Here is an 11,850-nt window from a genome sequence, read left to right as displayed (position 1 = left end):
CGAGGGCATTGCCCATGTGGGCTGATGCGCTGGGCCCCTGCACTGAGATGACCCCGAGGGCACTGCCCATGTGGGCTGATGCGCTTCATGTGGCAAACACGTGACTGGACGGGGGCGGTTGGCGAGGTGGGGAAATAGCGTGTAACAGGCTGCTGGCCAAGGGGCCTCCTCTGCAGCTCGGCTGCAGCAGATGGTGTTACCCTGGCTGTGATCCTGCGTCCCCTCTGCTGCGCCCGCTGCCAGGCTCCCGTTCCGGCAGCACCCTTCCGCATGTCCTCTCCCACAGGGGACGTCTGTAGCTCTCAAACAGCAGTGCCAGGCTCCAGGGCAGATCACTCAGTGGGCCCCCCAGCCCCCCTCCCTCGGCTGGAGCCACAAGCCTCCCCACCCCCGGCAAAACCCTGAATGCTTCCTCTTGACCAGAAGACAACCTGGCCAGTCGGAGCCTCATCCCCCGCCTGTGCCAACTGCAGCAATGCCCCCCCTCCCCTTGCCCAGCCCAGCCCAGCCCAGCCCAGCCCAGCCGGTATTTGCTGCTGAGCCAGGGAAGTGCTCAGGGGTTCTTTGGCTGGGGGAGCAGGGCTTGTGGCTCAGGCCGAGGGGTAGATGGGGCCTCTTGGCCCCTGTCATGGGAGACGGGGAGGGTGGAAGGACTGGAGCTGGGGCCTAACCTACCCCAAAGGGGCTCCACTTGCTGCCCTCATGCCTACGCTTGTGGCCCACCCTCCTACTACCTTTTAAATTGCCCAGGGCCCTGGGCAATTGCCCCTTTGCCCCCTTCACCCCACCCCCCACTAGCAGGCCTGGCAGCACCTTTTGGTGCAGTGGCTTTTTAGTTTGGTCTCTGACCACAGCTCGAGCATCTGACACCGAAGGCTCGGGGAGACAAAGGGAGGGGACAAGTGGCCTCTCTGGAGCTCCCTAGATCGTGTTCAGACTGGTCTCCCGCCCCTAGGACTCTATTGGGACACCTCTGGGCTTTTCCCCCCACCCATTCGATAGATGAGTGGGGTGTGAGCTTGATCCTCTGAAGGTCTGGTCCCTCTCTCACAATCGCATTTAGAGCAGGGAGAGGGGTCTAGCAAGCCAGGGCTCAGCTTCTGTCCTAGCTCTGCCTTTGCCACTGCTGCCTCAGAAAGGTCATTTTTACCTCCTTCCCCGGGGTGGATGGGATATTTGTCCTGTCCCCCACAGGGCAGCGGGATCACTGCTGGCTACTAGGATGTGCTGTAAGACGTCAAACTCCCTGCCCCAGTGGGGTGCTGGATTCAGAGCATCACATATTTACAACTAGACTCTCTTCTCTGTTAATTTACTGTCCGTCAATCCAGGGCTGCCAACAGGTGCCGAGCTACTTGAGTGCAGCGGGGCAGGGAGCTCCTGAAGAGGAGAGGCCAAAATCACAAGACAACTCAAGTAGGGCTGAAACACATGGCCGCTCGCTGCATCTCCAGAGGCACAGGCTCCTTTCTGGTGCGTGGGGTCAATATTTGTTCATGTCTCTACAATATTTGCTTAAACTTGGCAGTTGGGGCAGCAGGACAGGAGCCAATTGCTTCACCGCTGAGGGGCAGCCCCAGCACCTGAGCAAGGCCAGGCTGTTATTCTGGGCCTGGGAGCACCGGACATGCTGCTGGTAGGAGGCACACACCCCCGCAACCCCTGATCCATCAGCAGCTGCAGAAGAGTGGCAGACCCCACAGTAACAGCTGAGGCTACTGCAGCAAACCAGCACCAAGGGGAGCTGCTCAGGGACCAGGGAGACCTGCTGCCAGGCAGGAGAAGAAAAAGGCTCTTAAGGGTGTTGAATGCTTGCACTAAGCTGCTCGTTAAGCTGCCACACCATGCTCTTCTACCCTCACCGTTCCCCGTGAACAGGCCTGAGAAAAGGGAAATGTGAGCAGCCTTGGAGAGTTCCCAGGCCTGCACCCCAAGAACAATCTAGCACAGCTGCCCTCTGGAAGGGACCAGCCTCCCTCTGTGCCCAGATGTGCCTGCACACAGCAGGCCAGTGCTGCACCCCAGTGCAGACCTGCTGTCAGGCACGCCAACTTGCACAACAGCTGCACCAGACAGCCTGGGCCATCGTTCAAGGCTAACAGCCCTCGAGCTCCTCCCAGCATCGGCCAGGGGAAGGACTCTTCCTTTGCTGGGCCCATCACCCAACCACCAGGAGGCCACTCAGAGCTGCTCTGAATTCTGGGTGAATGCACAGCCACAACCCCCACCAGCACAGGTCTGTCTGTTCCTCCCAGGGGCACAGAGCAGGTTGTGGTGCCCGCACACAGTCAGGCAACCACCCCATGCTGAGCAGCCTGCGGCTCCTAGGGATGTAGGGCTGCCACTGACCAACCTGAAAGGGCAGGCCTGTTGTGGTGGGGCGTGCTGCGGACAAAGTGGGCGTCTCAGGCCCTGCCAGGAACTTGTGGAGCCAACTCCTCTGACCAGCCCAGCAACGGCTGAGTTAACCCCAGCAGCTGAGCTGAGCTGAGCAGAGGGAAGGAGACGGATGTGCCAGCAGGAACGGGGGCAGGGTACCTCCAGAAGTAACGTACATATTGGGGAACCAGCAGTAGGTGTCAAAGGCCGAAATCTGCCAAGTTCCACATGCTCCACTTGTGTTCACTTCCAGCGAACTCTGGGGCAAGGGACACTTCCCCCTGCCTCGGCACACCCAGCCCTGGGCACCTGCCCCAGTGACCAAGGAAAGCTGGTACGTGCCTGAGCTTTTCATCACATGCCCCCATTCAAAGAGCTGAGTCCTTGGGGCCCACTCCCAGTGGCTTTCCCCCAGTCACTCCTGGCTAGGATGGGGGCAGGGGCAGCTTACATCAGCCAGAGCACTGGGGCGGGAGGTGGGGGGATGGGAGAGACTCAGAACAGCCACTAATGCTCATCCCAGCATAGCTGCAGAAGCTGCTCCCCGCCATCCCTTCAGAAAACACTCCACGCAGCCACCACCTTTGCCCTGGGACTTTGCCACTGATGCTGCAAGATGTCCCCAGGACGCAGCTGCCACGCCTGTCTCTAGCTCAGGCTGTGGAGGCCTATGGCTCTGGGGTACCCTGGTTCAAGCCCCATTGCTGGCCACAATGGCAGCTGGCACCTGAGGCGAGGGCAGGACGCGGTGGAAAACACTGGTCTCGGGCCTCGCTTGCTGTTAACTCCCACAGGCTGCAAGCAGCTGATGTAGACAGGGCCACAGTGCGAGAAACCGCCCTACGGAATCAGCCCCAGCAGGCCCTTCAGAACCTATTTCTAAGACTCACCACCCCCACCCTCCCCCGCATGCCCAGGGAATAGGACCGGGGCGAGCAGTTCCAACCGCAGCGGGGCCAGAGGTTTATTCTACTACCCTGAGCCAGAGATCCCAGTGATCTGCAGCCTAGAGAGAGATCTTCAAATAAGAGACCTGCAACGTTTAAAAACAAGCCCTTTAAAGCAGCCCGACTCCCACTGCCCTGGATCTCCACCCTGTGCCTTGGCCCCATCTTCACCAGCTGGCATTTGACTTCATGTAACTGTTGCGCCTACTGCCGGTGGCTGGAAATGGCTCCTGTGAACGGATGACGAAGGAAATCCTCCTTCCCCTTGAGCCCTCAGAAAAGCAGGAACTAAGCAAGCTGCTCCTGGTCATGGTCAGGCAGTGGCAGAGTCAGAAAGGAACCCAGGAGTCCTAGTTACTAGGCCCCTTTCCTCTACCCAACTGATGGCACTCCTGTCCCAAGAGTTATGGTGGACGCACAACAAAAATAAATAAGACAGAAAAGCACCAGACTTGGCAGGCAGGGGGAAGAGGGGCTAAATCCTGATTTGGCCCTTCCAGACACATCTGCCAATCTCCTTGGGGAAGGGAGAAGGAAGGAATCCGTGCCAGTCCAAAGGCAGGTTGAAATCAAGTGGTCCCGAGGGGGATGCCCTCTTTCCCTCCAGGAGAAGCTCCCATGCTGATTTCCTCCCCAAGGAAGAATCGGGTTCACAGGGCAACGCCGGCAGGCAGGGGAGGAGTCCCCTGGAGGGGACTGTCTGGTTTGACCCAGGCCTTCGTGCTTCACAGCTCATCGTGGGGGATGTGCAGGGCGTGGTCACAGAGATCTGCACACACAAGGGCACAAGCTGTTAGAACATGGGGATGATCAGACTGAATCAGAGCTGCGGTCCAAGCAATCCCAGGCCTCCTCCCTGCTAGGGCCAGGACCAGAGAAAGGGCAAGAACCCTGCAGGAGGCAGTTCTGGGACAATCTCCTCCAGACCTTCCCGCGCCCTGAGAGTTAGAGGCTGGTTCACACAACTTGCACTTACTTCTCTCTGGCTGGTCTGGCTACTAGCACGGCCAATGTCTAATCCCTGCCTGAATCTTCTTCCTGGTCTCAGTCAGATCTCATGGCAGTGAATCCCACTGGTTAATCGGCATGTGTGGAGAACAGCCTTCCTTTTCTCAGCTGGGAACGTGCCACCTTTCGATCTCACTGAATGTCCCCGTATTCATTATATTACGGTAGCACCTGGAGGCCACCAAGTTGGGACCAGGTCCCTGTTGTGATAGTTCCCTACAGATGCGGACAACTGTCTCTGCCCCAAAGAGTTTACAGTCTAAGCATTTCGCTGCCAATCCTCAAGCTGGTTCAGTTTTCAAGTCCAATCTCAGGAAACAGCAGCTACTGCAGCATGTCCCTTTCCAACGGGCTTACCGGCCCCGGAAGTCCACTGCCTCCATAACCCTTTTTTAATATGCAAGAGGATTCCCACATGCTGCTCACTCTGGGTTATTCCAAGCACCTCCCTGATGCCACAGCCGTTTTGCTGAGCACAGCATTTCTAGCAACTTTTGCACCCAAGCACTTCATCCACCTGGGGATCATTTCATCCTCGCTGAAATGCAGCCACCTCTGGGGCGGGATGGAGCAGCTCTAACACAGAACAGCACCACACAGCAGCCTCACTCTTGAAAGAAAAGCAGCCGCCTGTACGTGAGTGACTGGGGAGGGGTAGGTCCCTGGATAACAGTTGGCCTAAGACCCCGACTCTTGTAAAAGGGGCAGTGGGGTCAACAATTTGTGCTTTGGAGTTTAACTCTCATTCAAGCTGAAGGCACCTTTCCAGGGGCAGCTCCTCCCTCCTGGAGCTGGAGGGCACAGGAGACCAGCATCTTACTCCCGCGGGACTCCCACCTGCTCACCAAAGCACACAGCAGTCAAGGGGCCAGCTAGCTGAGCCGTCCAAGGCCATGGCTCCCGTGAGGCCTGAAAGATCTGGCTGCCTGCCAGAGAGCAGGGGCTGGCTGGCACAGCAGTGACCTGCAAGTAGTGGGGAGCACCGTGCTCCCCCGGCCCCCCGCAACATTCAGGCTTTAGTTAGCGGCTAGCAAGAAAGCGGCTGATGGGGCAGAGCGGCTGCAGACAGGCACTGACGCGGGATGCAGCGCCGTCAGGGGTGCACGTTTGTGGACACGGGAGAATGAAGGTGCAAAGCCCAGGTCTCCGCAACAGCTCAGGCGAGAAAGAACCAACATCAGGCGGCTCCCAGGGCTGCTGTCCAAAAATAACTTAGCGGGATGGAAACTCAGCCCCTGAATCACACTCAGCAACTGGCGGCTCCTATCCCAGCCCAGCTGTGGGCAGCCAATAAGAACTCCCGGCACAGATGAGGTTTGGCTGGCTGGGAGAGGAGCCACTGTCCCCTGGCCCTGTCTCAGGAATCCTTGGCACAATTTTAGTCACCCTGGCTCGCCAGTCCCTGAGGTCTGACAGCCCAAGAGTGACGGCCGCACAGGGGCTGGGAGGGCAAGCTGCAGCCCCGTGCCTCAGAGTCCGTCCGTGAACCTGTCAGAGCGTATCTGAAAGGGCTGCCGGACGGAGAGCCGTTCCCATGCTGCAGGATAAGAGCAAGCCAGGAGCAGCAGGGATCAGTGGGTATCAGCACACTTCAGCCCCATTCCCAGCCCGGCTGCGGAAGCTGGGGCAAGGCACTGCAACTCTGCCTCAGTTTCCCCACCTATAGCGTGGGGCAAATGACCCTAGCTCAGCATCTCAGAGGGAAAGAACTGGCCAAGGAGGATGTGGGAAAGGCAATGCAGATGCATCAAGCCCCCTGCCACCCCAGGCCTCACAGGGGCGAGTCCATTTCTCACTTCCCTCCCTCCCGCCACAGAGCATCTGGAGCATGATGCTGGGGGACCGCTCTCCCCGTCACAGGAAGGCAGCTTCTTCGGGGCTGGAGAGCAGCAGCCACTCTGTGCCAGCGGTACAGCAGTGCTGGTGCATGACGGGAACTGGGGGATAACACCACCCGGGGACCAGCCACAGGATCTGGGTTAAACTCCATATGTAGCTGCACCCCCTCTCCCTCCCGCGTCCTGCCAGAGCCTTTCGGTCTGTTCTGGGGGCCATCTCGCTCTTGAGAGGGGAGTTCAGCCCTCTGCTGAGGCAGCTACCAAGGGGCCAATCAGAACCAGCCACCATGGCTGAGACTTACCCCAGTTTCACATGGGAGCTGTTGTCCAGCCTCTGAACATAGATGGCAGCTACTGACAGGGCCTGGCCTCCAGGCAGCCCTCTAGAGGCGCACACACACACTGCCCCTCTCCCTGGTTCCATTTGTCCCTCAAAGGACATGTTTCTTCACACTGTGGACCACTGACTTGCGGAACTCCTTGCTGGGGGACGTCGTCAAGGGCAAGATTCTAGCTGGGTTCAAAAGGACCTAGAGAATATGCCCATCAATGGCTATTAGCCTGTATGGGCAGGGCACAGCATCTGACGTGTCCCTAGCTAGCTGGGAATGGCTGGCAAAGGGATGGCTCACATGGTTTGGCTGGCAAAGGGATGGATCACTGTTTGTACCCTCTGGAACACCTTGCACTGGCCACTGTCAGGAGACCGGATGGACCCCTGTCTGACCCAGCGTGGCTGTTGTGTTCCCTGGCTGGCCGGCCCCCGCCCGGGGCAGCCTCGCTTACCGGTCCGTTTGCTGCACAGCCGATCCTTGACGTTGTCGGTCTCACGGGAGAAGAATTCAATGAGTTCATCTTCATACTCCTCGGCGATGCTCTCGCACTGCAACAGGAGCCAGAGCGGGTCAGAGACCTGCATCCCGCCTCTCCGGCACCCAGGCCAGGGATGTAAAATCCCGTTTCATCACCTACCTGGTTAAACACTAAGTTTAACCAATGAAAGGGTGCTGGGGAGGGGCACTCCAGGCCAGCTGGGCTGGAGCGGCTCCCCTGCCCCAGAGGGGGGCTGCTGATGCCCGGCTAGAACGCCCCCTGCCCCAGAGGGCCCCAAGCAGCTCCGTGGTGGGCAGGAGGCAGCTTCTGCCCCCACCAGTTAACAATAACCAATAACTTCGTCCGTTTAGAGTGCAGCTTACTGGTTAACCATTAACACCCTAACTGGGACAGCAACGACAGAGAGGAGAAATGGGGGCCGGACCCTGCTCTACATAGCCGTAGCAACCCTCTCCTAATCTCTCAAGGCCTTGTCTGCAAGTGGCAGTGCACTGTGGTCAGACCTGGAAGAGGCCAGGGCTCTGCCGCCTGGAAAGGTCAGGTTAAGCTCTGTGCCATTGCTAGAGAGAGCAGCTGGGCACCCAGCACCAGCAGGGCAGAGGCTGCTGTGGCTGACTTTGGTTCTCAGCAGAGACTCTCTGTCAATCGGCAGACGAGCTCAAGGGCTGGAGCTCCCCCTATACCCAGCAGCGCTGCACTCACCGCAAACTTCAGGGAGGATGTGACGTCCCCATCAATTTTGGTCCCGGAAAGGTCCATCTTGGTCCCGTCGTGGGAGATGACACGGACATAGCTCTTCCGGTGGGTAGAGGGATCCACCTTCTCTCCGTACTCTTTCATCTTCTCGCAGACCCGCTCCAGCAGCTCCGTCAGGTGAGCTTCCGATCTGGCGTAGGGCACCTGGGGAGAGCCACAGTGATCCGACATGCCTGGCAGGGTACACTCACCTCCCTGCTTACCCCGAGAGAGCTGCCCCAGCGCCTTCGGTCACACCCGTGCTGAGCCCGGCTCTCAGGGAGCAGAGACCGCACACTCACTCTTTACACAAAGGTGAAACGACTGGGTTGAGTCTGCACAGCGAGCCAGAGGGGCAGCTCTGCCCAGCACTTAGGCGTCTCTCATCCCAGTCCCACCCGCTCCCCTTGCGCAGTTGGGAACAGAAGAATCCAGGCGTCCTGGGCGCCAGCCCCTGCTAGATCAGCCAATGCTGCCTCCCCAGAGCCAGCACAGCCACTGTGCAGGAACCATTCCGGACGTCCCAGCCTGGCTCACTCTTTTAGTGCCTCCAATCAAAAGAGACACTCCTCTTCCTTGGCTAAGGGGGCGTTCACTGGGTGGCTCTACCCACCTCAGAACCATTCTGGCGGAGGGAAACTAACCCTTTCAGAGCTTGAGCGCCCACAACCTTCTCCAGCCCTCTCCCCCCTCACACAGCTGCTCTTTCCAGCAGGGCTCTACTGTCATTTATCAGCCATCCTTTCCCTCCCTTGAACCTGAGCCTTCGAAGACACCTGCCTCTCCAGGGCTGGAGAATGGTATCAAGCTGAGCAACTGCAAAACACCCTACCTCTAAGACTGACTGGCTGCCGTCTGGGTTGATGCGGAACGACCCCATCTGGATGGTTTTCTTGGGGTCCACCTGAGAGATCTCCCACTCCAGCTCGTCCACCAGGGCCCGACAAGCTAGGGAGAAGGGGAGAGAGCTCAGCTGCACTCGTGACAGATAGTGAATCACAGGGAGCAAAGCAGGCAGCAGTTAGCCAGCTGCCCTCTGCAGACAGAGGCACCTCAGAAAGGCATCGCCAGCTAGGTGCGTTGTATCTGGTACAGTAAGAAGACAGTCTCCCAAGGCTGTGCCTTGCGCCCGGCAGAATGGGAGTCAGAGCCTGAGCGGTGAGCTGCACTTATTTAGCATTCAGTAACCACATGCCCATTTTGCGACCAGAGGAAACCGAGGCATGGGTGCCAATGTCACACGGCAATTGAGCACAAAACACCCCCTTCACCTCCACAATGGAGATCCTGACTACTCCCAGCAAGGACATTGTTCAGCAGCGACACCAGCACGATGGACAGGCAGAGTGTGTGTGAAACCCAGCCATTCATCTTCCCGGCCGCAGGCTGGCACAGTGACCTGCAGAGAGGCAGAAAGGGTTCGGTGCTTCCAGATTACAGGTCCTCTAGGCCCCGTGAGGGTCGGCTTTCCATCAGGCACCACGGAAACCTAAAGCAAACTCTGCTTCTGCTACAGCGAATCCTGCCCAGTTACCTCAGCTGACACCAGCCACACTCAGGCTTGTCTACCCGGGAGAAGCGTCTAAGATGGTTTCAACTCTGCCACTTTCTGCACCAAAACTTCAGTTGTTCAGGGGTGTGGAAAAACACACCCTAAGCAACAAAAGATTGAGCACTGAAAAGCCTGAGTCTGATCAGTGCTCCTGGCGATACACCTGCCACCCCTCGCTGGGGGGATGAGGTTTTGTTTTTATCACTAGCACAGCTTTCCTCCAGCAATCAAGTGAGACCACACTGCCTGCATCACAGCACTGCTGCGGCCTCACCGCAGGCGACACCGACACACCCTAAGGCTGGTATGATTTTCCTTGTACTGCTGCATCATTATAACCTCCCCACCTGCGTGGATGTTTATTCCACACGAGAGCTTTGAATTAGCTGAAACCAGTAAAAAGTACCCCACAAAAGGCCTAGCTAGTGCAGGACAACAGCTCCTCTGAGAACTGACCCTGGGGTAGCAAATTTTTTCTACCTCCCGCCCCCCAAATAACCTGCTAGGGTAAATTTGCCCTGGGAATAGCTCGGCCACGGCCCAAGAGCCCAACCCGGTTACCAGGGGCTCCACAGCACATCACACCCTGTTTCAAAGCCGTCCTCCCAGCAGCGGCTCTTTGTCTGCTGGGCTGGCCCCCGAGCACAGAACACCAATTGTGCGGTGAGCCAGAGGCCACCTTCAGGAGTTCAGGACATTCCTTCTCTGTGACGTGACCCAGGTACCGTTACATGGGACAGCGAACCACACCCAGGTGCCGGGTTACACCAGCACCAAGTGCAGGGAGCCCGGCCCGGCCCGGCCCTCCGGATTCAGGAGAGAAGAGGCCACAGAGCTGCTCTTGGCTGGTTACTGGGCTTGGTCAGGGCCCAGCCGGCCTCTCCCCTGGCACAGCCACCCCAGGGGCCTTGGTACGGAACCAAAGTGCCCACAAGTCCCCTCCACCAGCCCGCGCGGGAGCCACAGCGCCAGCTCCGGACCGAGAACGGCAAGAGCCAGCCACGTGGAGCGGGGGGGGCACCCGCATCCCACGGGTCTGCAACCTGCCCCCCAGCACCTCCCGCTTCCCACCGCACCCCCCGCTCTGCCCCACAGAGGGACCAACCCAGCCCCCCGGGAGCCCCTGGCCGCGCCCCACACCCCCTGCAGGGAACCCTACGCTCTGCAGCTCGCCCCGGAGAACACCCCCTGTGCGGGCCCCGTGAACCCCCCTCCCGGCGACCCCCCCACCCGCTCCCGGACCTCCGACCCCGCACCGGAGACCCGTCCCGGCCCCGCGCTGCTCCGGCGGGCGCAGGCCCCGCCCCCCCCGGGGCTGCCCCCTCCGACCGCCTGACCCGCGCCGGGGACCCTCGCTCCGCCGCGCGCTGCCCCAGCCCGGGGACTCGGGAAGACGGAGGGGGGCCGAGCCGGGGCGGGCCGGCGCTTCCCAGCCCCGGTAGCGGCTGCCATGGTCCCTCCGGCGGGGGCGGCCCCGGCTCAGGCACCGCCGAGGGCAGCTTAGGCGGCCGCAGGACCCCGGCGCGCCGCGAAGCCCCAGCTCGCGTGGCGTTCAGCTCCACGTGAGCAGCCGCGCGGGGGAGGGCGGGGCCAGGCTCAGCACTGCCGGGCCTGGCGCAGGTCGGGCCACGTGGGGGTTGTACGTGCCCCCTACGGAGCAAGTCCCCCCGCCAGCCCGTGGCGCCCGCGCACTGTCCCCGGGGCAGCCGGCCCAGCCTGGGGGGCGCGGGATGCGCCACCCCGCAGGCAGAGAGAGGGGCAGGCGGAGGCCCAGCACGCTGGGCTGTTATCGATGGAGGGGCCAGGTCCACCGCCAGGGTCACTGCCCACAGGCGGACTCAACGCGGTGCGGACATCTCTAGGGCTTGAGCTAAGGGCCGGCTGGCTCCCAGGCTGTGCCACTACCTGGGGCAGCGAACCACACCTCGGCCCAGACGCGCCCAAGGCCAGGCAGCCCCTCAGCGGCGGAAGCCAAGAGCTCTGGCCCAGGTTCCCTGTAAGCTGTGCGCTGCCGCGGCAGCTCAGGGGGCAGTGCCGCCCCGTTGCTTAGCGGCGCGCCCCCAGGTTGGTTTTCTGTCCCGGGGGGTGGTGCAGCTTCGCACAGGCCTCCGTGGACATAATTCTGCACATGGATGGACAAGATTATAGTGACATTGGCTAGACTTGCAGCCCTAATGTGCTGGAGACAGGTTCCTGTGCCCCCCAGGAGTAAAATGGGGGGTTTTAATCCATGAGACAGGTTGGAAACTCACCAGGATCTCTGCCACATTGTGATGAGCTCCCACCAGGGATACTTGATGGAGGACAATGCTCCTACCACCACCCAGGTCCACAGCATCGCTCTGTCCTGGGAGCGAGGATTCCCACGAGCCGTAAACTGCCGTGTTCGGCCACCCCCCGCTCATGCACAGCACCAACCAACTTTATGGGACCAGATTAATCGTGATGGACACAAAACCTTCCTGCCGACTCCACTGGCTGGAAGGGCAAATCCTCAGCCATGTCCAGAACACCTTAGCTCTTCAGGGACCAAACAATGTCCATAGCAGGCTGAGGA

General features: G+C 59.9%; 1 protein-coding gene across 2 annotated transcripts; it reads right to left on the bottom strand.

The window, feature by feature from the left end:
- Positions 1 to 3,326: 3,326 nt before the first annotated feature.
- On the bottom strand, positions 3,327 to 10,607 carry CNPY2 (canopy FGF signaling regulator 2). Of its 2 annotated transcripts, none has more exons than XM_074979722.1 (6): positions 10,536 to 10,607; positions 9,013 to 9,140; positions 8,574 to 8,689; positions 7,709 to 7,906; positions 6,959 to 7,055; positions 3,327 to 4,095 (listed from the first exon to the last, which is right to left on the bottom strand). In XM_074979722.1, the coding sequence occupies exons 2-6, from the start codon at positions 9,110 to 9,112 to the stop codon at positions 4,052 to 4,054; spliced, it is 555 nt and encodes a 184-aa protein (XP_074835823.1). In that variant the 5' UTR covers positions 9,113 to 9,140; positions 10,536 to 10,607; the 3' UTR covers positions 3,327 to 4,051. The 2 variants fall into 2 exon arrangements, with proteins under 2 accessions (XP_074835823.1, XP_074835824.1); XM_074979723.1 differs by having other exon boundaries at positions 10,550 to 10,595.
- Positions 10,608 to 11,850: the final 1,243 nt, after the last annotated feature.

This window comes from Carettochelys insculpta, chromosome 29, assembly GCF_033958435.1.
Source record: "Carettochelys insculpta isolate YL-2023 chromosome 29, ASM3395843v1, whole genome shotgun sequence".
NCBI classification, from domain to species: Eukaryota; Metazoa; Chordata; order Testudines; family Carettochelyidae; genus Carettochelys; species Carettochelys insculpta.
Note: the sequence above shows the minus strand (reverse complement) of the source record. Positions and strands in the feature narration are given on the sequence as shown.